The 27,135-nt window shown below is 43.1% G+C and overlaps 1 protein-coding gene across 1 annotated transcript in view; it reads right to left on the bottom strand.

The window, feature by feature from the left end:
- LOC138207589 (fatty acyl-CoA reductase 1) overlaps positions 1-24,331 on the bottom strand; it is a 49,377-nt gene extending 25,046 nt beyond the window's left edge. The window contains exons 1-2 of the mRNA XM_069164932.1: positions 24,136-24,331; positions 3,779-4,066 (exon numbers count right to left, since the gene is read on the bottom strand). Coding sequence (XP_069021033.1) covers positions 3,779-4,066; positions 24,136-24,144 — 297 coding nt within the window. The 5' untranslated portion in view covers positions 24,145-24,331. The remainder of the gene's footprint in view (positions 1-3,778; positions 4,067-24,135) is intronic.
- Positions 24,332-27,135: the final 2,804 nt, after the last annotated feature.

Below are 27,135 nucleotides of genomic sequence, written 5' to 3'. Positions count from 1 at the left end.
GTAAATATTCCTACTATTCTTCAAATGAAAACACACAGCACCATTATTTTCATTGGTTTGTCTCATTTACAGATTTGTTCCGTTTTTTTCTTCAGTTACTTACAATAAAAATGTTATGCTGCAATATGGTCTTTGTGCAGGAGGAGTTAATACCATTACAGAAAAATTAGTTGATTTATTCTTCTCAGTCAACTAATGATTTCAGCTCTAAACATTTTGCCTCTTTTCCTGAAGAGCCTCCAGATGAACCGGATTCACAAACACAAAATTCAGCATCATTCAGAGCCATCTGCCACACTGATCACTGTACAGCCTCGAAAGCAATAATCAAGTCATTCCAGTGATGCAGACTAAACCACCCTCTCCGGGGACCTGCATTACAAGCTGAATCCCTCAAGATCCTCCTTCCTACCCGACGCATTCCACCTCCCACCTCCGCTACAGCCCATCCCTGACAGTCAGAGCTGCTCCTGCAGTATGACGATGCTGCACGCCCTCAAAGATTTCTGCTGGGTTCAACATCCTGCTCGTGGGCAGGAAAAAGCATGCCACAGAGCAGGAGAGAGGCACCCTCTACCCAGAGGCCTACTTACAGTATCAAGTGCCTTACGGGGCATTCAAAGCTGCAGCCATTGAAAACATTGAATCACGGTAGCTGCTGCACAGACAGACGGCGCTTAAATGTCAAAGTTGGAGCAGTGGAGATGCACAGAGACAATGAGATTCCTATCGGTTTGTCCTTTTCCTGCTTGGGGCAGCTCCCCTGATTGCATCCTTTGAAAAGCACCTTGGGACAGATCTCTTGGTCGTTACCTAGCAACAGGTGGGAAGAAAGATACTGACCTGGGTTGAAGGATGAGAGGAGAGTCTACTTGAGAAACAAAACCACAGTTCTCCTTCATGAATTATCCTGATTCTGAACAGAATAACACTGACCCGAGGACTCTAATGAATACCAATTAGTACTTGAGGCTCAGTCATGGAAATTTAATGACATCACTTCTGAATTCGGACCGAGCACGAGTGAGCTTATACTTGGCAGAGCATCAAGCAGTAACCTGATGATAGACACTATGAGTGATGCTAAAGCCAAAAGGAGAATTGTTGATGGATAAATAGTGCTGAAGATAAAATGTGTGAAAATATCCGTGAAGATGAAGTAGGTTAAACGCTTATTATTGGCAAAAACTCATCCACATGGTGTTGTGTGACACGGAGCTGCTGAGAGCACCTTTTGGCCCGGTTCTTCAAACATAGTTTAACTTATCCAGTCTAAGATGTCATCATCATCATGCTAAAATTACCCTGTTAATTCTCATCCAACTTATGTGAATATTTCAAGCAAAGAGGAATATTTGTTGATGACAGATGATGTCTGGAACAACAATGCACTCTTATCTTGGGAAAAAAAAAAAAGGCAGCAATGGTAGAGAATCAGAACCAGAAATCAGCACATTTATAGTGAAGCTGGAGGGCCTTTTGTGCTGTGACGAGACACTTTGGTGCTGCAGTTAAGTATATTCAGGGTAGGGAAAACCCTGCATTGAGTATCAGGTGACTCATCCTAAAAAGTCTTTGTTTCAAATCAGATAACTGATTCAGCCTGTATAAATTAAGCTAACTCGCTTCTCTGTATACAAATGACACGACCCTGCTCATGCAAGCAAATAGAGGTGAGGGGAAACCGTTTGATCACCACCAATTATTTTCTTCCCTGAAAACCACAGCAGAGGAGGAATGTGCATTTGAAAAAGCGCCACCCACTCCCTCCATTTCTGCAGAGTAGAAATTACCGGGTGTTGTTAACTGGCACTTCTGCAGCACTGTTGTGTCAGAGTGAACTAATTACAAGGCGAGAGGTATTCTGTGAATCATGGAGTGACATCACACTCATCTTGACAGGAGGATGGGGGAATTAAAGAAAAATCTGAAACAACACAAAACAAGTGCTGGGCTAAATTAAGGCGCAAATTCTCAAATTGCTGCATCGCTGCTATCACAGTGCTGAGCTGCAGCAGCGAGGTTCAATGAGAGCAGGAAAAAAATAGATACTATTAGAGAGAGACAGAAAGAGAAAGACGAATACAGAGAAAGTGTGATTTTCTAGGTGGACTGACAGATTGAGGCCAACTACATCCAGACAGAGCGGAAGCACGAGCACTCAGCAGCTGTTCTCGAGCTCCTCAAAACACACCTAACGTCAAACCTTTGGTCCTCATTAAGTCCAACATGGTTTGGAGGGTTTTTTTGTTGAGTCATGCTTTGCTGCCCAGTCTGATACAGCTGACAGCACATATTTTGGAGTTCCCCTTCTCAGCCTTACCCCACCCTCTACTCTCTCCGCTGGTGTCTACTCTACCTCCTCCTCACTGTCCCGTCTTCATTATCTACCATCTCTCCTTCGCCTCTGGCTCAGAACGCACCACACATGTTCAATGAGATCACATCCAGTTCACTTAACCTTTTAGTATTCCTGATCGGACTCCTGATTTCCCTCCGAGACACTCTGCGCCTCTGCTGAAGCTCAAAACGATGAACTCGGACTTGTCGGGGGTCATTAAGCTCATACTACCATGGCAACAGAGGCTGGCTGCTATAATTCACAGGCAAATATCTTTTGCTCTGCGAACATACAACTGCACCGCCAACATGGTTTTGAATGGCGATTTGAATAAGCACCATCCACATACACTGAATGTCACCTGGCTGGATGTCCTCAGGAGGGCTTCCCTCATTACATGCATGCAGCATGCACTTTTTAAATTTTTTATTTTTTTATTTAAAGCATTAGAGTGGAGTACAAGAGTGTTTTTAGTCATTATTAACCTGTAACTTTCCATGTCCAAAAACCACAGAAAAGATGACAGAACATGTATTGTTACTGTGGCTGCACCTGAATCAGAATCTTAAATAGCAGAACAAGTTACACTTTGGAAACTCCTCAGAATACAGCTTCAACATTATACATTTGGATAATGTTACAGATTTAAGTTTTTAATTTCCATTTCCAAGAATTCCTCTTGTTTGTGTCACTTCTGGAATGATGGATGGCTCAAAATACTCCTCGTCTATGGACAAGAAGCTAATCAGGAGGAGCAAATCATAGCGGAAATTTGAAGATGCAGTTGGAACAAAAGTGTTGTTGGCATGATGTAAAAATACCATCAAATCAACTTTTTATTAAATAAAAGAGATGCAATGTATTGTCAAACCTAATCAACACCTCTATTCATGGAAGAGCAGTTCTTGATGCTCTACAATATAGAAGATCATTTTAAACTGTGCAAAACTCAGAGGCGATTGTGCGATTCATTCTGCAGAATTACAATGACCCCGAACTACTTTATCTGCAGCCACAAGAAGATACAGGGAGTCCTTCAACAGACGGTTTGGCCCCCAAAGAGCCCTGATATCGATATCACCGAGACTATATGAAGATACAGAAGCAACTGAGACTAAACTCACAAGAACTGTGGAAAGTTCTCCAAGATGTTTAGAACAACCAATTACCTTGAAAATCTGGGTGCAAGTACTTATAGCGGCTAAACTTTTGCAGAATATACATTTAAAAATGACGGATTTATTATTTTTGCTTGATGTCGAATGAAGTTGGATTATTTTACCAACAACACTTGTTTTTGAAAATAACCACAACTCAATAATCTATAAATATACAATCTGTTCATATTTGTGTAGATTTAGTTGTACATCATGGTACGATCCCGTGGATGGTAAAAAAAGAAAAAAAGAAAATGCATTATGCTCACTTGGCTCGTACCTTGCACTTCATCATGTCGCTGACCCTCTGCTGCATGGACTGCCCAGCTTTGGGTCTGACCAGGATGTAGAGAGCTTTGACCTCGGGGCAGGACCTCAGCAGCTTCTCCACCAGCACTTTCCCCATGAAGCCCGTGGCTCCTGTGATCAGCACGTTCTTGCCGGCGTAGTATTCTGCTATTGACGCCATGCTGCTTCTCGCCTTGCCGCTGCAGATGTCCGTCAGTCTGGTCGGCCCGTCTGTCGCCTGCTCTCCTAAACCGTCGAGGTCCCGGCTTTCAGAAAACTCCTGCAGAGAGAGAGAAAGAGAGGAGGGGGGAGGAGATGACTGTGAGGACCGGCAGCCACAAACTTTGAATGCAGCGTCGGGGAGTAGTTGTGAAGCGAGAAGCCAAATCTGAACCGTGAATCACACCGGCGGAGGGTTGTGAATAGAACAGCGAAGTACAGCCTTTAATTGCTTCAGTTAAGATGTGTTTTGGCAGGAAATAATGCATTCCAGGAAACTCAAAAATGTGGCTCTGTATGTGGGTGTAATCTCTCTGCTCTGACCTTCAAAGTGCCAGAGGAAGCATGCAGCTGGGATGCAAATTATATGAATATTCATTCCATGAGATGGAGAGAGGGGCAATGTTCAGGGGCAGTCTGACATCAGCTCATGTCTGTGTTTTTCCAACCAGCAAAAGCTCAACTCCAGAAGACATGGTGAAAATATTAAGATTACAACGCAACTAGAGCAGCAACGACTTTAATATTTTCAAGCACAACTACTTTTTACAATTAATTGTCAGTCTACACTACTGAAGAAATGCACAGTACAACAAAACATCAAGGTGTCTGTATCTGTAATCATCAGGTTGTATACTAAAATAGATAAAAATATATATTTTTTAACCATATCGCCCAGCCAGTACAGGGGGTACACCCAACTCATTGAATATCATAACATTCAAGTGGACCATCTTCTATCTCTACACCAAGAACACGTCAACCTTGTTGTCAAGATATTGCGTGACGTCACCAGTGGTTTTGTTTGTGAAATCTCGTGTGATGTTGCGCAACATCTCTTTCCACAAGGTCTTCGTAGTGTGGGAGAGGAGTTTCTCAGCGGGTTGTGTTGACTGTTAACCATGCGATTTACGCGGTGACAGATCGATTTGTCGGAATGCCGAAATAGCCTCAACATTTACACAACAATCTGTCCGTCCTTTAAAAAAAAAAAAAAAAAGGGAGGCAGGCAAAATGAAGAATGAGTCACATGCCTGCTTTAACCCAGTATTTATCTTGGACACAAGATAAAGTGTCCAAGACTTGCCTTCCATGTCATTCTCATTGATTTGATGCTTTTCTCAATGTCCAGCCCCCCTCGTTGAATGGCAGCATAATTGGATCAATTGCCGCTCTAATGGTGGCGGTGTAATGGACCGCGTCTGCTATTTGGCCAAACTCAGTGGAATAAATCAGCGCCAGCGGTGGCAGGCGGCCTGTCGGGTCCCGATCACGACAAAAACACCACACAGAGGCTGATGTTGCGGCTGACGTTCGGAGGGCTCAGCTGCCGGTCATTAGCTTTGGTACAGACTCCGACCACGGCGTTCATGAACTGCTCTCCAACCGTCTGAACAGTGGATGCAACAGTCGTCCCTTTAAATGAGCATATTTTATGTTCCTGTGAACAAGTGACGACTGCACTGCCGGATTGGATCACATTCGGTGCATCTGTGGCCGACCGCATGGCTAGGATTGGACGTTCGAGAAACACACACACACACCATCTCATCCTGGCTGAATTACTCCAACAGACGTTTTACGTGCCTGATAGAAAAGCTATAGATCTGCTGTAGAAAGTATTCAAGTCAGCAGGCAGGATTTTAACTAGAGTAAGCAGATTTGAGCACTTACACTTTGTTTTAAAATCGATTTTAAAGGTTCATTCAATTACTTTTAAAAGGCATTTATATTCTGACTCGTATCTCAGACAATTTATCCTCTTCAGTCATCTTACTTTCATCAAGTATCCTGATTTTACTTTATGTTGTTTCATTTTTGGGAGGATCTACTTCTGTTTATTTTCTAACTCAGTATTGTATGGTGTTCTTTAAACTCTTAAGTTATTGCTATTAATATGCATTTATTGTCATGTGTTATCATCTGTAATTTTACATGTAGCTTTTTGAGACTTTGTTTTGACATCTGCTCCATAAAATACATGTTTTTTTGCCTAACATACACATTCGGCATCGACCCCGACTCGAAGGTGGTGACCCAAAATGTATTTGCGGTTCTCAAAAGCAGTAAAAAGAAACATTTCTTTACAACTCGGGGCTTCAATTAAAGACACTTTTTTTTTTTTTTATTTATCAATCTGCTCAGTGGAGAAAATTATCTCTTAAAACATCAGAAAACAGTCAAAATACATTAATCCCAGTTTCCCAGAGTCAAATATAACATCTTATTCGAACATTATACCTGAAAAGGTATATATTTCTCGGTGACTTTAACATCCAGACTGAGAAGTCATCTGACCTTTTGCTCTTACTGTCTTCCTTTGCTCTCTCACTCAGTCCTTCCCCTCCTACTCACAAAGCCGGTAACCACCTGGACTATATTTTCACCAGAAACTGCTTCACATCTAACCTCACTATAACTCTACTTCACGTCTCTGACCACTTCTTTATCTCTTACTCTCTCCCACTCTCTCAAACCGACAACCCTCCCACATCAGCAGACTCTGTACTTGTCCGTTGCAACATTCGCTCCCTCTCTCCCTCCTCCTCTGTTTTATCTGCCCTGCCTTCAACTGACTCTTACTCCCTCATGCATCCTAACTCTGCCACAGACACTCTCCTTTCTACTCTGTCTTCCTCTCTTGATTCTCTCTGTTCTCTTACATTACGACAGGCCCGCAAGTCCTCCCCAGCTCTGTGGTTGTCTGACTCGGCGTGTGCCAAGAGAGCCACTATGGGAGCGGCAGAAAGGAAATGGAGAAAATCTAACCACCCTGACGACCTGCTCACCTATCAATCTCTCCTCTCCTCTTTCTCTGCCTCTATCTCTGCAGCCAAAAGCTCCTTCTACCTAACCACAATTCAATCCTCATCTTCCAACCCCAAAAAGCTATTCTCCATCTTCTCCAACCTCCTTGACCCCCCCTCCTCCCTCCACCCTTCTACCAAGCCACTTTGTCAACTACTTTACTAAAAAGATAGATGACGTACGCTCCTCATTTTCAAACCCAGCTTCTGTGACTACATGTCCATCATCTTCATCTTCATCCCCTTCGCTTTCCTCTTTCACCCCCCTGTCTCCCAATCAAGTTCTCACCTTGGTAACCTCCGCCCGCCCAACCACCTGTCCCGTTGACCCCATCCCATCTCACATTCTCCAGTCTATTGCTCCAGACCTTCTTTCTTTTCTCACCCATCTCATCAAAACTTCTCTGTCAACTGGCTGCTTTCCGAACTCTCTGAAAGAGAGAGTGAACCCTCTCCTGAAGAAACCCCCCCTCAACCCGTCTGATGTAAACAACTACAGACCCATCTCTCTTCTTCCCTTTCTTTCCAAAACTCTCGAACGAGCTATCTTTAACCAACTCTCCTCCTATCTCCACCATAATAACCTTCTTGACCCTCACCAGTCTGGTTTCAAGGCAGGCCACTCAACAGAGATGGTCCTCCTTCCTGTCTCTAAGCAGCTTCACACTGCTAGAGCAGCCTCTCTCTCCTCTGTCTTGATCCTTCTTGACCTTTCCGCTGCATTTGACACAGTGAACCACCAGATCCTTATTTCCTCCCTTCAGGACATCGGTGTCTCAGGCTCGGCTCTCTCCCTGTTCTCATCCTACCTCAACGACCTCACCTACCGGGTAGCTTGGAGAGGATCGGTGTCTGAACCTTGTCCTCTCACTACTGGTGTCCGGCCCGCCAGGGGGTCCAGCTCGGCCCGCCGGATGACTTTGCTAAGTGTGAAAATTACAGAAAGACATAAATTGCATTTCTATGAGAATATGGAGGTTTACGAGTACAAACGTTTTGTAATTGTTTTAATCGATCCAGTAATTGCTTCAAAAACAGCGTAAATGCGACGTCTGCTCCGGAGGAAGAAGCGCTCGCTGCTAGGGAATCTGCAGAGGAGAGCCCAGGCAGAAAAACAGTGGGCTGATGTCTGAGTTTTTGCTCTTTATGTTTCTAGTTTATTGTAGAAATACCTTAAAATAGGGGTTTATCATCCAAAAACCGTCACCAATGATTTAAACATAGAGAAATATTGTTGTTATGTATGCGTTATTATGCTATGATTTTACTGGTCTGGCCCACTTGAGATCAAAGTGGGCCGTATGTGGCCCCTTAACGAAAATGAGTTTAACACCCCTGCTTTAGACAATCACTGACTACATCAGACGGGAACCCGAGACATCATGTGGCTTCCGTAGTGTTTTCTCTGTGACTCAGCGAGGCTGGCTGCAGCTATGCGACTCTCTGACCAAAGCCTTGCGTTGATGCGTGAGCTAAAAGCTCACAAGCACGCTCGCCAACGTTGCTGTTCATTTGTGTGTAACCACAACAACGACGCACAGATACATCACAAGCCTCCGAAAGACGAGATGACAGCTTCCCGTCTCTGGTTGGTATCATCCGTCCAACCAATCACAGGAGGAGGGCAGCAGTTCAGGCACGTTCAGTCCTGACTACCATTTTCCAACGAGCATGTAATAATTCAGCGCCTTCTTGCACAATTTTCATTTGGCAACAATAGGCACACCGTTTAGGCAAGGCCGACCCCCTTGATCAGCATTTTTTCTTGAATCATTTGTACACATGAACCCCCCTTCCCTCACCCCCGCACTTCTGTCACCCTCTCTCCTGGGCTGCAGTGTGTCTGCCTGAAGACAGAAACCAAATCCTCCTGAGCCAAACGTGGCCCAGATAACAAAACAATCTTGTATTTACTTGCTTTCCTTCCATTCTGCCGTCTGTGCATGCAATATTGAATTGCACTCCCCTCATGCAAACACAGAAAAATAGGTGCGTGTGTCTTTGCTTTATTCTTCCGCTGCTTGAATCCCAGGCTTTAGTTTCTGTGACACCTCCAAACCAAAGAGTTCAAGTTGGGAGCAAAGCTTGCCAGATTATCTCAATCCCTTTTCCCTGGGTCTATAATTTACAGACAAGGTAATATCTACAGATTTACTACTCTGTATGCACACACAACAAAATAAGAAGGTCACAGTCAAGGTCCTCTGCTGAGGCCCCTGACATTCCAGCCTGGTGCTTCACACAGATTCCCTGTGGACACGAGGACAAGGGCAGAGGGGCTGAAAGTCACTACGGATTAACGCCTGACAATGGAAATGTTCCTGCAGCTAGAAACGTGTTGGACTGGATGTGCATATCCCCGATTCACAATACTGAACAACAGACACACTGCTGCATTCTTCTAAAGGTTGGACGCCTCCCTCCCTCCCTCCCACTTTTCTCCCGACGCCTGTCAGTTCAGCTGATGGCGTCCAGCCTCCATCTGCTCCAGGCCAACTTTGAAACAGGAGCTAAACTGGTTATGTCAAGAACTCTGCTTTCGGTCCCTTAATCCAGACATCCCAGTGTAATTACTAGTGCCGGATGTCGTTTAACTTTTTCAATACTGGAGTCAGATAATACCGTAGTTTTGCTACAGATGCAAAACTATTACGTAAAGACTGCTTAAAAAAAGGTGATGATGCATTCAAGTCTGTTCAAATCAAACTAATAAGAGTGAGTCTGCTCACTGTGATGAAAGTCAGCAAGTAGGAGTCGCTTCATTTTAAGGGGGGGGGGGGTCCATTCAACGAAGGTCGAGATCCCCCGAGTTAAGGCTGTGGCCAAAAACACCTTAGTCATCAGGAAGATGCAAAAGTGTGGCCTCAGGCTCAGAGGAAACACAGGATCATCAGTAAATATTTATACGGTGCAGTATGTCAACATAAATTAATGCACTCAACAGTTGTGCTTCCTGGAGCAGCGTGCATCTTCTATTTGGTTCTTGGTGTCATGATATAAAATGAGTTAAGCGACAACCTTTTTCTACTTTCTTGGAAGTCCCTGAGCACGTCCCAGTCAATCATACAGATTATGAAGGACAAGCAGAACGAGGCCCAGATGATGTCTGTCAGCATTAACCTTGTCTTGTCGCTGCTGAACAAGGCAGCATCCTTTTTTAGAGTATATTATGACTTGAAAGGAGAAGTCAAAGCAGTGGGGCAGCAAGGACGAGCACCGAAAGCTTAAGGGACCGGATATCAGGTTATGTTGCCATCTTAAAGTACCGCATCACGTCCAAGGTCACTCAGGGTTGTTTCACAAATAAAGTTGGGAGATGCTCACGGCCAACAGCTCAGCAGCAGAGGTTTACTGTTGTCTGCTGCCGATGCGGCTGCACTCCGGCCTTAGTTAGCGTTTCCTTTGCTTCTCACTGAAGGTTTTTCTTGTATTTTTTTTCCCTCAAAGCTCCTCTCCCCAGGAGGTCCACGCTGTTTGTCGGAGGTAGGCTGTTTTAAGCCGCAGCTCTGCAGTCCTTCTGCCTCCGGCCTTTCCTCACACAAGCCTTCCATTAGTGGGTCAGCTCAATGCTGCTGGAGACACAGGCAAAAAAAAAAAAGAAAAGAAATCGAGCTCTACAGCTGCATGATGGCTAAGACCATTATAAATGGACAAAAGCAGGCAGAGGGAGGAGGGGAGGGAGTGTGAGAAAAATAAAAAAAGCAGCTAAATGCAGCCAATAATTAAGGCAGCATTAGTCAACTTGAATGCCAGTGCCAAGCGACACAAAGGAAAAGTCAGGCCCTTTCAGTGAATAACACAGTGCCAACAGTGAAAATAAAAAAACAATCCTGAAAAGCTCAGTTAAGTATACAACCTCTGCAGGCTGTCGTTTTCACATCGTCGTGCCAACATGCAGACCTCTGAAAAGACACAGTCCTGCTAGTAAACTCAAGCCAGGAGACAAGTGACCAGCCGAAGACTCAGAAGTCAACATGACCCACATCTACAAGTGGGTACATCACCAACCAGTACAGAGTGTCCATCAACAGACATGATGATCATCATAGCTCCTCCCCCCCCAACAATCACATTTCTAATTTCACTTTCATCCTCGTCGTACCGTTTGAGGTCATTTCTGCTGCTTGTCTCTGTTCCGATCTCGAGAGGAAATGAGCGAGTCTCTTCTCTTTACCCAGAGGCAGTGGAAGATGGCGGGTTAATGACCTGATCATAAGATTAGATTAATAGAATCTATTAGCTCCTTAGACAAAAAAAAAAAAAAAAGCACAAGAAAGTAATAAACTTTTATATTGAATCGACTGAGCCCTGCACCCATCCTGTAGTTACTGTTGCTGCGCCTGCTGGCGGCTTAGCTGACACACTTTCATTTTCAAACAGTTTAAATTTTTCAAGATATGAGGCTTTTATGGAGAGGTTTGGTGAACTTAATGTCATCTTGATGACTGTGGCTGGTGGAGTGTAAACTTCCATTAAAAAACAAAAAACAGGACAGAGATGCCAACGGGACCATAAACTGTGTTAACATCCTGGTCATGAGCAGGACTTTTATGAAACATGTTAAGTGTGCTCTAGCTGCAGTTTACATTGTTAGAGCAATTTTACACATAAAAAAAGAAGCTTTTCCCAGCATCCTACAGCTCCACTGCTTCGTATGAGGTTTTGACTCTGTCCTGTAAACAAACTATAATTACACAGCACTTTTAAAAAGGGCTCCCATCAGAGATTACATTACCGTACAAAAAAACCCAGCAGATCTTCTTTTTTTTTTTGCGATGAGCCATTTTCCAATCTACACGTGAAGGTCGCCACTCAGTCAGATATCAGGCCAGGGGAGAGTGAGTGTGTGAGCTAATGTTTCTGTGCGTTCACATACACGTGCATCAGCGCCTTGTCTACTATGTGTGGTGGCAGAGGGATTCTGTAATTACACCAGCTGTCTCCGAGTGACGGAGCTGCAGGTGTCCACTTACGCCCGGCGCCGTCCCAGACCGGCGATCGTACTCGGGAGTCCGGCGGCCCGGGCAAAGAGGTCATGAACCCGCGGTGTATGTTCGTCATGGTATGAAACCCCGCGCATCACTTTCAAGTAAAAACACTCTCTCCTCTCACTGGCAGTAATCAGGAATCGAGTAGCAGCTTTCACATTTTCGCACATCTGCAACTTTCACCCGAACAACAAGATTCTCAGCTTTGGGAGCCATTTATCCTACAAACATTTTCAGAAAACAACACTGTGGAGCTCTGCATTATAACACTCAAACTACTGTATGCGGAAGAGAAATCTGCAAAACTGAACTGATCTGCAGTAAAGTTATAAATTTAGGTCCCAAATGTAAATTTAACCAATATAAAACCACATGAAATTGGATAAAAACTGCATTTATTTTCCTTTTTTTTTTTTTTTTTTTTTAAACATTTACCAAACTATTTTTTTCTCTAATAACTTCTCTAACAACTTCAGTGTTTCCAAACTGATTCTGACAGCTCAAATAATAACATTTTCCTTTTCACTCCTCTAACAGGAAATGCAATCTTCATGTGACTCTAAGTAGACTATTGGCAGCTCCAACGATATATTAAGAGCAGCTTATACGAAAAGGCCATTTGTCTTCCGCCTTTAAATTGCTTTTGGATTCCACAGGTAGTTTCCATTAGAGATATATTATGAATGAAAGCCTACACCTTTCAAAATGGCTTCCCTGAAGGCTGGAAGTAGATATGGAGGCAGTGTGCAGTGACATTTGTTTGATCAGGCTCATTTAAATATTCCTTTCTGTGGAAAATAGATCTTAAAAAAAAGAAAGAAAAGGGTCTGATTAGCAGCTTAATATCAAATGGCATCACTTGATTAAATGTCCATTTGGAAAGACCCACAAAGAAAAACTACTACTAATCAAACAAGAACTAAACAGTCACCAAAAAACAGACAAGTTCATTTTTACAACTGTGAAATGTACTGGCGGAGTGATAAAGTTTGACCATCGGCCAAAATGCTGAGACTTCCCGTTACAGTTTCAAACCAAAAGCTTTCATTTCAAATTAAAAGTCCTCCAGCCTTTTATTTACTGTCCAGTCATATACTAAGTTTTGACTAGGTGATTCTTAATCATCGTTTTCTTCAAACTCCAGCATCAGCCAGGTGATTGCATTTACACAAATTTTCTGTTGAAAAACAATCCCACAATGCAATGCTTTGCCTGCATTTAAATTTCCCCATCGTGACACCAAAGCTATTGGTGATTGTGCAAAAGGATGATGATGCCCCCTTCAAGCGTTCAAAAACTTAATCAACTCCTCACTACAAAGTGTTTATTGTCCGAGTAACAGTAAATGAGGGAACGATTTCAGTCAAAGCATTGGATTTGCATGATTTTCACCCCAAATGCACTTGATGTGTTGGTATCCACTTTGTTGGTGCGTGTTGCTCCCTCGCTGTGAGCTAAACACTCTACAAAATCACAACTGTTTGCCGTCCTGGCTCCTAAATGTTGGAACGAGCTCCCCAACGACATCAGAAAGTCTACACATCTTCCGCCACAAACTAAAAACAGACCTCTTCCGACTATACCTTGAAAAGGAGAAAAAAAAAAAGAAGAAAAGAAAAAGTAGCACTTTAAATGGCACTTACTTATAGCACTTTGTAGTTTGGCTGTTGAAGAAAATTTTACTTTCTTGATTCTTGTTGTTCTGGGTTTGTACCTTCATGGTCAAATGGACTTAGTGTAAGTTGCTTTGGATAAAAGCGTCAGCTAAATGAAATTAAATGTAATGTATCCAATTCTTTCAGCTGCTAAACCCACTAGCCCCAGCAGCAGAGAGCCCAGTGGTGTTTTATGAGCCATCCGAGGCACCCATTATCACAATGGCTGACAAGAGGCTCTCGCTTTCCGCAGCTCACATACTGCACATGGAAATACAGTGATGATGGGAAAAAGCCTTAATTGGCAGGGCAGTTAAAAAAATTAAAAAAACGTATTCCAGACAAAGAGCAGTGCACAGGTCACAGCTACCCTGTCACTTATCCTGCAGGCTCATTTTCCTAATGTGGACAGCGGCATGGATCAGGATGTCGGCGAGATCAACGGACTATTCATCGAAACTGCCTTCAAATCCCATTATAACACATTTGCTGTTCACTCTCCGGGTCGTACCGGATGATAATTCAGTGTTACTGCAAAGCAACTTTCAGTGGCAACATCCAAATTAGTGATCCCAAATGGTTTAAAAAGATATAAAAATATATTCTCGTTCATTAAAATTTGTGCTGAAATGGCTCACTAGTAGGTAATGTATCTAGAAGTACTGACAGGGTTTGCTATAAATGGGCTTTTTGTAGGTTCAGTGGTGCAGATTGAAACCCCACAAAAAAAAAAAAAAAGGCTGAATAGCTCCCACTGTAAAAAAAACAAAAACAAATCATAACTTTAGTTTAAAGAGTTTTTATTACACTAAAAGTGAATAAAACAAAGAACATTTCAAAGATTACAGGTATCCTGTCATGTACATTTACAATATGCATGAGTGTATGACTTCAGTTGCAATGGCATGATATAGTTTCATACCATCTTGTAACTTAATGACTGGTCCATGCTTTTGAACAACAACAACGCATGGCTGAGGCTCACTTGCATGGAAACCAATATCTGTGACCAAGTGATTTAATCAGGTATCCGGAGCAAAGATAGATTACAGTGGACACACAACACTAAGAGTAATAGAGTACTTCACACACGCACTACAGCGGTCGATGCCAGCTAGGTTTCTAATTAATGACAGAAGAGCGTATGTGGATGAGCCGTTTGAGTATCTCCAGCCGATCCACCCACCCACCCACCCATCCATCCATCCATCCATCCATCATGCAGATTAGAGCTGAGGTGAAAAACACAACACTGAAGGTTTTCAACACGAGAGAGGCATGAGCATCCAAAGATTATTTCTGATTTAGGCTGCTAGTGGGCAGATTAGGTTACAGTAATGCAACAGGATTTCAACACCATACCATAATAACCTTTTTAGCGTTTCGTGGTGGTGGTGGTGGAGGGGAGGAGGAACGTGACACGAGGGAACACCCTCCTGAAATCAATCCCACTGCTCATTCCAAATGGATATCACGAACTGCTCTCTAGAATAAATGATTAACACTTAAAAACACAGACTGGTTGTTGCCAATTTCCGTGAATGGAAGGGTAAATATATCCGAGCCTGAAGAACAGGGTTGTGTGTGTGTGTGTGTGTGTGTGTGTGTGTGTGTGTGTGTGTGTGTGTGTGTGTGTGTGTGTTCACGGAAAAGAGGCTGCAATCAGCTTTAGCTGTCTGCTGGGTACACGACTAGGTGGAGCGATGAAAAGTACGACGGCTCACTTCCTGGGACTGAAGCGAGGATGTGGTCTCGGCAGGGCCACTTAGAGCCCAACATCGCTGCCAGAATAACTGATGTGGTGCACACCGAGGTGAAAAGGTAACGGCAGTGAAGTTTTAAGTTGGTAAATGTGGCATCTATAGAGGCTTTTAAACTTCTCTCAAGACAGGCGATATCATTCGTGACGCTTGGAGTTATTTTATCAGCAGTCACGAGGCCGGCGATGCAAAAAGGAGATAAATAACATTTACCTGAAGTGACACATTCTCCACCACCCCTCTCAAAACAATCTGCAAGATGAGAAATAATTTGAATACAGTTATTAAAAAAAAAAAAAAAAGTCTTATTGATCTAATCGACGATCAAAAATAAGTCAAAACATGATATGCTCAGATGAAGTACCTTTAAAACTGCCTGAGACATATCTAGCATATCTCGCACACCTGCGACAAACAGAAACTGTCCAATCAGGTTTTCAGTCGTTACGAGTCACATCAGGCTCCTCAAGCTTTGTTCTTTGTCCACATGTTGAAACCACCTGCACAAGGCTGACGTCCAAAGATAGCCGGCATCTGAAGAATTGAGAGTGACGTCTTTCCACGCCTTAAGTGCAAGTCATCTGTGAAAGAGTGCGTTTAGTGACCTGAACTGCAATCATTAACATGCCAGGCTGAGCAGCTTGGTAGCAGGAGTCTTTTATGATCTAAATTAGTTTGTGGACTTGTGGGTTACTGCAGTCATGATAGGATATCCACAGTGTAGTATCCCCCCCCCCCCTCTGTGTGGAAGTTAGTCCTGGATGATATCAATGTCTAGGGTCACATTAACTTGTCAGCCCTGCTCTTTACTTTGTTGGGGGAAAGTTTCCATTACAGCAAATCCAAGCCAACATTTCTGCAGAAGTTGTCAGTTGTCATCCTCCTAGTTGCCAACAGTTGTCATTACAATCAGAAACACTCAAGGAAGGCTAGAAATAAGAGAGGTCATCTTTTCTGTAACTTTTGCCTAAAATCCATGACTTAAAAGTAATTTTGATTGGCGAGTCTGCCAACATTAATATGCGAGAACATGGGATCTTTACAGCTGTAGCCATGGCAACATGGGGCGGGGCTTAGCGAGTGATCAATTTACAATCATACGCAAGAAAAAGCAGCAAATGCTCAGAACCAGAATGTGGAGCCAGCAACAGTTTTTCTTGGTGATTGACTTGAACAACAAATCGATTCAAATTGTTGCATTGATTGATGGACCTCTTTCAACACATCAAACTTCAAACTGGCTTTGACGTGAACAGGAAGTTCATTGGTAGAATAAAACCCACATGGTCAATAAGAAGTTGCCAGAGGGCTTTATTAAAAACCAGATAAACAGGGCTATTAAACTTCTTTGTTCAGCTTGCCTTCTGACAGTAATGAACCGCTTCATGGTTCTTGTCGAAGCTGTCCAGGGAGTGGCTGCTCTCCCCTTAGCCTCCCCTCTGATGCATTGTGTTGCCTGGGTGGAGAATGCGCTCACAATAAGATCATGCGCTCTCTCGTTCCTGTTCGATGAAATCACTGGGCGAGCGAGAGGAAATACCCCGTTAAGATATTCATGCTCATGTCTCAGGGAACGAAAAGACTGAAGTACAGGAGGACGCTACAGCACAGCTTTGGCTGCCAGCCATGCTGCCCTTGAATATGGGAGGCTGGGCGTTCATCCAAAACGTCCCAGACACAGACTTGGGAGTCGGGCCACCCTGCCACAGACGGCCTTAATGGGGTCCCAGACTAACATCAGTCCAAATTTGCCCCAGCGGTTTCTTTTACTCCCCATAAAGAAGAAAAACCTTGCATTGGGAGTTAAGATGTAAAGTATGTGAAGAGAGAGCTAGTTTGACTGAGTTTTCACTGTTGAAGCAACTAACCACAGCTTCAGCCACGAGGCGAGTCTATCAGCCGTGGTTTCACATGTTGGAAAATCATATTGGTCTTGTGAGGTGAACGAGGATACGCTGGTCGGACAGGCTGTTGGGGGAATTGCTCAAGCTTAGAAAGAGGAAATTGGTGTTCGGTTAAATTAATTATTGATGTTATCTTCAACAGCAAAATCCCAGAAGATCATTGTGTAATGTAGGACTGAGTTTTATCTAATATGCCAGAAGCCTTTAAAGCATCTACAGAATTATGTCGTGAAATCAATTAAAAAAAAAAATTCCCCACATTAAAGATAAAGAAACTTTGTGGAAAATGTTTGTTTTGTTTGTAGAAATGGCAGGTCACTAAAGATCAAAAGCATCTATTTTGAGCTGTAATTGTTCTAAATTTAAAAAAAATTAAATGTCCTAGTGATGTAAGAAAATCAGCTTTGACATTTAAGACAAAATGATTAATTAAAATCAGCAAATTATTTTTTGTGAGACTAGACTTAATACACAAAAAAACCCCACCATCATTAACCCTTCAAGTAGAGTAAAGAGTCAAAGTTTGTCCTAGTGATGTACAGATGGTTGCTTTGAGGAACTGTAGTCTCATTATGACCTTGCTTTTTCACTTTTGCTCAAACAATCAAAAGCTCACTCCTTAAAACACGTAATTCTCGTTTGTTTGGACATTTATAAAGATAAATTCTACCCGTGTGCCGAATGGAATTCAGTCATGGTAATGCGTCATCGTGGACGCTCTGCTTCACCTGCAGTATCATGTCTCTGGAGAAGCGGCCTCACCACACCCCCAACAACAGAATAATGTAACCAAGTAAGCAACGTTGCAACACTCGCATTACAAAACTCACTTATGAGCAAGTGAAACTTTGGTGTGTGTGAAACAAAAGCGTTCTCTGGGCTAAAGCAAGATGCCGTAATGTCAAACAGGATAGCTGGTGTATCAGATAACAGCAGCGGAGACTGATGTAGGGAGAATTTAGGTGGACCTGTATTGACTGTTCCGTCAGAGGAGTTCAGGAACAAAAACAAAAACAAAAACAAAAATGTGTAATTTACCACGGCTGTATTTTCATTAAAAACTCTTTAGAATTGTCTTTTCTTTCAAATGTTTAACTATGAATCTATTTTTGTTTAAATTCCTGAATTTTAATTTAAATGTTCTATGTAAACTATGATTATTCCAGTTAAAGTCAGTTTAGGGAGCTCAACTTCAGAGGTTTTCAGAGTCTGACACTTAAAAAAAATAAAAAAATTCACCGTTTCTTCAGCCTCCATTTGATTACATTTTGCCAAACCATTAATAGTATGCAAAATTAGCTATTAGCATTCCCTGTTTGCACTGTCGTCAAGGATGTACAGACAACCATCACAAGATCACTTGGATACTGTGAAAAAAAAAAAAAAAAAAAAAGTGAAACTCTCGCATGTTTGTTCTGGATTCTTATTCAACAGATTTATGGACTTTTATTTGCACTGTGCAGCAGAGATATATTACTAATATGTCTGCGTGTTCAGATTTGACTCCGTACGAATTGCGACAAATTGAAGCTTAGGCTTCCTGGGCTCGAGGCTACACCCTGTCAAATCTCCAGAACTTGAAAACCTCTTTCAAAGAAGATATCTTTGAGTGGTCTTATGTCCGCAAAGCCTCGTCATTGGCACCATTAATCAACACGGAGGGACTCGCTGATGGAAAAAGCCTTTAAATCCTCGATATGACCCTTTTGTGACATGCAGTTAACACACACGTGTCAATGTAGGGTTCAATGTCATACCCTCACTATTTTATATCCCCCTACGGTTAATAACAGCCTCGAGGCTCACAGAAGGGAGCAGCAAGGTTACCCAGGCTAATTTACAACATCTGCTTGAGCCTTTATTTGGTAAAAAAAAAAAAAATAAAAAAAAATAAAAAAAAAGACCATAACATTGCTATTGCAGGTTTAGACATTTGCTACAAGTTCAGCTATAGAGCTTTAATAATTATTTGACAAAACATCCTCCTGAGATCGCAAAAAAAAAAGCTTTTGAACTATTGCCCACTATATTAAATAAATAACAAAAGGATTTTTGATGTCTCACTTTGAAAAATATGCATTTCCTCTAAACTGACTTTTCCTTTTAATTTCTCTAAGAATAATTGAATCTATTCTGGCCTCGAGAAAGCATTCAAAAGCAGTAATTGAACTTATCAGCGTCCTCTTTGAAGGACTGTCGTCAAGGTGAAAGTGGGATCCTCGGTCTCCCTCCCTCTCGTGGCCCCGGCCCCTTTCTCCTACTCATTTATCCTCACCATCCACGGGCTGAGCACCAAATGCCGATTCAAACCTATCTGGGTCTTCCCAAGAGAAGCGGCTAACCAACCACAGGAGCATCGACGCTTCATTAAGCCTGGCTGCAAAGAAATGGCACAGGCAGCGACGGCTTGAGCTACTTTCAGCCCGTCTAGTTTTCATATCTTTTGGCACTTTTTACTTAAAGTGCATATTTTGCAGTTTATTTCTGCAACATTTATCATGTTTGAGAGCCATTTATCGCCGAGCTCTTGCACTGGTTTGACTGGTACGACTACAAGAAGAGTGATTTGTTCAACAGGAATTACAGCAAAGATGATTCATGAGTGCGTGTTTGTGAAGCCGTTTCACAATGTTGTTGTTGGCATGAAATATGTCAGACTGGGTGGATAGATATTATGAATGAACACAGATATGATGACATTAAATGGTATGAGCTTTGCTTCCTGTGGGACTGACTACAGAAAGCATAGTGACAGCTGGTCTTTGTGTATTTAGTGGCTGTCAGTTTGGTCCAGACTGAAATGGACTGACAAAACTTTGTAAAGATGAGCCACAGAGGAAAGAAAAAAAACTAAAAACATACGACTTTTCAATTCATGCCACCAGCAAAAGAAATATTTTCCACTTCCCTTGATCTCTCCCTCAAAATCTAATAAATGGACATTCATCGTTCCCAGATGATAACAGATTTTAGTGATTATCTGACTTTCCTTACAGACGTTGTAAGTTTGTACACTCGTGTATGCTCCTCTCAAGAATAACTAAGAATTTCCTCAATTTTATGAATCACAATCATCATTTTACTGCAAACCTTTTATTTAACTGCAAACCTAAAAGAACACCAAACAGCCCCAGCTGTATTATTAAATATTCCATGTTGTCATACAAACACTAAATTAAGACTGTAAGCATTATAGACATACCTGATAAACATCAGCATATGAACTTGTTTTTACAAGCGTGCTGGTGTGGGGATGCCAGCATTGTTCTAAAAGCACATCTGTACCAACAATTGCACTCCTCCTGCTACTGTTCTTACTGTATTGCTGAATAAAAAAATGTTGGTCCTTGGCCGTAGAAGCTAGAGAGATGTTTGAATACACCATCATGTGAAATAGCCTTGACTGGAGGTTTCTTCCTTTGATGCCGACAGTAAACCCGCAGACTTCCCCGTGTGATTTATGATCATACATCTGAAGAACACCCTGGAGGGAGGGGAAGTAAATCCCCAGGCTTCACATAGCACTTCTCAAAATGTCCAAAGTGGGATGTGTGCATGATCTCCTGCATATGACATCAGTTAAAACAGGATCAGACTGTAAAGTCACTGGCTTACATTTTGTGAAAATTACAACCTAAAAGAAAAGGGGGGGAGGGGGGGAGGGGCTCAACATGGCTTTGTCTCTCTCTCTCTCTCTCTCTCTCTCTCTCTCTCCTCACACTGGCTGACAACATTAAGAGATTCACATCCTTGCAGGGGTTTATCTGCACAAGAGGAAGCACTCTGCATGCTCTCCTCACCCCAGACCACATCTTACCACCACAGCTTTCTTAAACTGCAGAGACAGAGAGAGAGACACAGAGAGAGAGACACACAGAGAGAGAGACACACAGACACACACAGAGAGAGAGAGAGACAGACACAGAGAGAGAGAGACAGAGACACAGAGAGGGAGAGAGAGAGACAGACACAGACAAGAGAGAGAGACACACACACAGAGAGACAGACACAGAGAGAGAGACAGAGACACACACAGAGAGACAGACACAGAGAGAGAGACAGAGACACACACAGAGAGAGAGAGAGAGAGAGAGAGAGAGAGAGACAGACAAGAGAGAGACAGACAAGAGAGAGAGACACAGACACACAGAGAGAGAGAGAGAGACAGAGAGAGAGAGAGAGAGAGAGACACAGAGAGAGAGAGAGAGAGACACAGAGAGAGAGAGAGAGAGAGAGACACAGAGAGAGAGAGAGAGAGAGACACAGACACAGAGAGAGACACAGACAAGAGACAGACAGACAGAGAGAGACACAGACAAGAGAGAGAGACACAGAGAGAGAGACAGACACACAGAGAGAGAGAGAGAGAGAGAGAGAGAGAGAGAGACACACACACACACAGAGAAAGAAAGAAAGAAAGAAAGAAAGAAAGAAAGAAAGAAAGAAAGAAAGTGAGATTGGAGGAAGGAACAGCTCCCACACTGCTCTCCCCATCATGCCTCTACACTTACTGTACCATCTTACTACTCTGTGGTAAGGACAGGCATGGAGGAGGAGGAGGAGGACGGGGAAGAGAGAAGATGCATGGCCTCAGCATTCAAGAGATTTTATAGAGACCTGCTCCAGGAGAGAGCAGCAGCACATGTGCACATGTGCAAAGCAGAAAAGTGAGGGGTTTTGCAGCATGCAAGGAAACGAGGCCCCTTTCTGAAACACAAGAAGGACTTTCTCAACCTGCACAAGAATTTGCTAGGAAATACATCCAGCAGTCTTGTGGCACAAGAGCAGCCACGTGTGATTTCAGTCGGCAGGTCGGGAACAAAATACACGACGGGCAGCGTCTGATCCCTTTGTGCAGCCATAAAAACATAAAATAAGTCCACATTCATGAACATGTGTGTGCACACTAATCTAGCACTTAACAGAGAGCAAAATATAGGCCATCTCCTGGCGATAATTAGAGCTCTTTTGTGATCCTGATTTAGAAATCAGTGCAAGACATTTCTCTCTTAGCTCTGAAATGGTGACAAGCAAACATTTATGGTAGAAAAATAAAAAGGGACAACTCCATAGCCAAGTGGTTAGTTCGCATGCATCGTGAGCAGCAAGTTCTGGTTTGATTATTGGGTCGGGGGGGACCTTTACCGCATCCTTCTGCTCTTTTTTTTTTTTTTCCCCTCCTCTCAAAAAAGGTCTGAAAATGAATGGAAAAAAAAAATCTAAACAAAACACATCCCTGTGGGGATATTTTAAAAGAAGCAAGTAGCATGGACATAATGCAAGTGCTCGCTACACTGCAGCCATGAAATCAAAGCTCATGCCGCCTCAGACTGAATGGACACGACACCCGTGCACTGTAGCATAAAGGGGAATATACACCATCGGAACAACAATTAAAAAATGGCAGGACAGAGTCAGGATGGACTAAAATGAACCAAAAAAAAAAAAAAAAAATCTTCTCACATGGTTGTTTGATGATGAAATCTCCATTAAATTAATGAAATCCAGTGGGATCTGATGCGGGGGGGGGGGGGGGGGGGGGGGGGGAGGAGAAGAAGAAGAAGAAGAAGAAGAAGAAGAAGAAGAAGAAGAAGAAGAAATGAAGCCACTGCCTGATCTGAGCACAAGTTTCTGCCCACTTGCACATGGATGGTAGAGACAGTCGGCGGGGCTTTCTGTGTCAGACCCCCGAGCAGCCAGGGAGGGTTGATTCAAGCGGCTCGCCTCCACATGCCAAACCATAGAAACACGCATGAAAAGCGACAGGGTGGCCGCTGAAGGGTTTCCTCTTTTGTATCAATGCACAGACACCCCCATTCACCGCTACCACAGTTAGAAAACTATCTAACGCAATTAACATCTTCTCAAATCCGTGCAAGCGTTCTCCATTCACTGGCATCAAGACACGGAGGATGTTTGAGTGTCACTTCCGGAAGATATTTTCAAAATAAAACGCTAAAGGAAGAAAAAAAAGGGGGTTTATCTTCTTTATCAAGTTGAAAATCATCAACAAAGGGACTGATTTCCTTTTTGGAGAAAAAAAAACCCCAACTTACTTTAGCAATTAATACAATTTTACAAATGAATGTGTTGTCATTAAACTAGTTTTAATTAACTTGTAATTTAGAAACTAAAGCTGGCAAACTAATGCATCTATAATAGTTTTCAAAGCACTTTCCAAGCTCTCCAATTGTCCTGGAAGTGGTAGCCTTGCCAACTTAAAAAAAAAAAAGGGCCCACTTGTAGTATAGGTCATGTGTGATTAAACAACTCATGAGGGCAGAGAACATTTTACAACCAATCACAACAGCTTAGAGTCTGCGAGTGCTTTACTCCACGTGAAGTTTGGTTTAGCAATAATATTTAATTAAAACGCAGTTGTGGTCACAGTTTGGTTAAAATAATAAAAAAAAAACACCTTCAACATAAACATGATTACACTAATACATAACTATTTTAAATTAAAGCAGGTCGTTAAACAGTACGTTTTGTGTTTAGTAACATTTCTGGTGATACTCGTTTGAAGGCCACTGTTCCTGCTTCCCGTTTTCTTGGTGCTGACGGCTGCTAACTTGCCGCAGCTGCTCCACGCTGACTTGCAGCTCCAACCATCGCGCCGCCCGCCGCCCTGCAGTCGGAGGCGGCTACAGCTTCGTGTTAATTGCGTGCTCCCTCCTAACACACACACACACACACACACACGCACACACAACTCCACACGTTTACAATAACACAAACGAACCGCAGGAAAGCGTTTCTAAAACGCTGGAAATATGAATAGATTTGCCCATGCACGCGGACCTTTTCAACGTCTGCAGCCCCGGCGTGTTGATGCTCAAGTCTGGCGGCGTCTCCGACCACACAGCCGGCCAAACCGAGTGGAAGATGCTCGGGCACCGCCGCTTCCCCAAAATCCATTATTCAAAAACCCGAGAAACGGCGCACGCTCTCTGTTTTTAACGGGGAAAAAAAAAAAAAAAAAAAAAAAAAAAAAAAGGATGGAAATGCTTTCCTACCGTAGACATCGATCGGTGCTTGGCGGTTTCGTCCTCTTGCGGCTGTCGAAGGGAGGCTGTGCGGTGCAGCAGCTGCGGTCTCTTTGCCTCCTCCCACCGGCCGCCCCTGGCTCTGGCTGCTGCTGCTGCTGCTGCTTGCCTCGGCTCCACCGTCAAAAAACACGCCCGGGTCGGCGCTGCCGCCTGCCTGCCTGCCTGTCTGTCTGCAGACTACAGCAGCTAAATAGACTGACACGCGAATCTAAGTGGGTGAGGCGTGTCACCACGCCCGTGGGCCCTCCCCTATTCTCGGCAGTACGTGTCGTTATGCCGCGTGCGAACCGACGCACGCGGCGGCGGCAGCTAAACTCCCTTCAAACTTCATTCAAAAATATGCAAAGTTAATATGACTTGCTTTGACACGTGCGGTGTTGTTTTGCGTTGAAAAGTGAAAAGTCGGTTTTTATTTCGGAATGATCGGGATGTTAAATTCGGCATATGTCTGGCACAAAAATAAACGCATGTATTTATTTTTTAGCCAACTCTTAAAAGTAGGATATTTTAATCATTAAACGGCATAAGGAATTTGTTACCGAGTTGCCTAATTGTAAGCAAATGCAGTCCTGATCATCCTTATTTTATAAAGAAACGTCTACCTCAGATAAAAGTGATGTCATATCTCCGTCTACTCAGATGGGGTTTTATAGTCCACAGTTCAAAGAAAACGATGGCGTCCTAATAGTAGCCTGCTGAAATACCCCCAAGGTGATTATATGTCAAAGAGTATAAATCTTAGAATAAGCAATTAACAAGCCTGTAATAAGATAAGATCAAACTAATGTGACTGTCCTAAACATGAAGATGATCCAAGTCCAGGGAACGAAGTAACAAACTTCGCATGTTTGAAAATGATTTGAGACACTGGGCACAACTTATCTTCTGATGTACAAAGATGCATTTATCCCTATTAAACTGTTCAACATGTCAGGAGTTAAAAACCCCGTATCGATGGACACATTAAAACATGCTGGGCAAATGTGTTTCCCTGCTTTTAAAACCCAAATATAACCAGTTATCAAGAAGGCATCTGAATAACCATTATTACATCCAGCCTGTTGTTTCATGAACACTTGAAACTCCGGTTGATGTCGTTATTCTACATCTTACAGCTCCGACTATGACTCACAGCCTATTAGAGTTTCATAGCACCTAGTTGAAGGGCACCGACTTTGTTTTCCCACTAACCGTGTAATAATCGGTATAATAAATCTCCATTCAGAGTTGTGTCACTGTGTGACAACCCGCGTGTGCCTGTGAGTGTAAAAATGTATGTAGAGTACAGTGACTTTTTTTTTTCTTCTCACAAAGTGAAGCCAAATCAAGTTGAAAACGCAGTGTCAGGCTGCATAAAGAGCATGCTGGAAAATGGGCTTTGACACACTAACCTCAAAGTGGCCCTGGCATGCTGCAGGGATATGCAGCTGCTGGGTGTGTTGTCTTTTTTTTTTTTTTTTTTTCCTTTTTACCTACAGGCACACAGGAACAGGACAACCCTCTTCTACATCAGCCTTTTCCTGCAGGTAATCCTTGTTCTGCAACGTGTTTGTTTTTGTACTTTAAATGTGTGTTCTCCTCAGAGGTGCGTGTCACCACTCCACCGTGAACCAGGCCATAATTTGTCGCTGATGTTTAACACAAGAAAGCCGTAGTTTTAAACGCTGTGCATTTTGCGGATGCTGCTGGACTGAGTTTAAACCGTGCTGCAGGATTATTACAGAGCATGCTCGGGACTTTCCAGAACCGCCGTTTCTCGCAAATGAGTTGATTATTTTTTTTTCCCTGCAACTATTGGAAAAATCTCTCCCGTCTAATGAGGAGGGAACATACCTTCCCTGTTTTCTAAGCCTGCGCAGCTTTTCTCTGGCCTCCCACACGTCGTCCTGCAAACTGAGGTGACGGTGAGATAAGGAGCAATCAGCTTTTCATGTTGCGAAACAATTCCTGGCACACCTCACAGAGACGCATCGGTTAAGTTGCTCCAAGCTGAAGTGAAACGATCCTGAGACTGAGATTGTAAAACCCTTTGAGATGCTGTTAAAAGTTTTCTCGGTGGATGAACTCATTGCACTTTGTGTTTTATTTCTGCACTGACGGTCGTTTATTCCTGAACACGTTTTGAACGTTAATAGGGTTTCTACAGAATGAATCCATCAAACGCTGCTGGTAAAATACGAGTCAATATGCGGTCAATTCCACGAGTGTGCGCGTCCTGGAGATACATTAGAACAAGTGCGAGCCATCGCTTTCCACGGTGCATCTGTTGGACATTACGAGTGATAAAATTGAGCTAAAACAATGTTCGACATGTAAATTATTCCCCGTAAACGCTATTTGATAAACATTTTTAAAAGGTGGTGCTTCAACACTGGAGTCCTTATTGTCTCCTAAAATGGACCGAAGCGGGCTGTTAAGCCCCGGAGCTTGTCGTTCTCAGGGTGGAGACATGAGTACAGCCTCTGGACCGACTCGCTCCTGTGGTGAACGCAGCTGGCGGCGCGCAGCCCCGACCGGCGCTGCCTCTGCAGGTGAGTTTGTTGTGCTGCTGCTGCGGGGCATCGTCTCTCACTCTTTGCCTATTTTGTGTCTCTATCCAGTCTGCATGATGCATACAGGTCGACGTATGCGCGTCTGGACACCTTATTAATGCCAAAGCACGAGAACATAAAACAACAACAACAACCCTGCTTGTACACGAGGGCAGATGTGGATGTAACACTACATTTTGGATGCATTAATTCCAACTCCAAACCATTGACACGCTCATTGATTCGTTTGCTTCGCATGCTTTCGATGTATTTCAACAAAACCGCAAAAACCATTTGGAGGAAGTGCACCTGCCGAGATACGAGACCAGAAATATACGACGATGACACGCATGGTGCCGCATTCAGCAGTTCATGAAATTATAACATCTCACTGGATGGTAAAAATCCCTGCAACATTTTTATAAGAGGGAATGTC

Source organism: Embiotoca jacksoni, unplaced genomic scaffold (genome assembly GCF_022577435.1).
Source record: "Embiotoca jacksoni isolate LCO1_2020_lvr unplaced genomic scaffold, fEmbJac1.0.p SCAF_32, whole genome shotgun sequence".
Taxonomy (NCBI): Eukaryota; Metazoa; Chordata; class Actinopteri; family Embiotocidae; genus Embiotoca; species Embiotoca jacksoni.
This window is presented reverse-complemented; position numbering and strand designations above follow the sequence as displayed.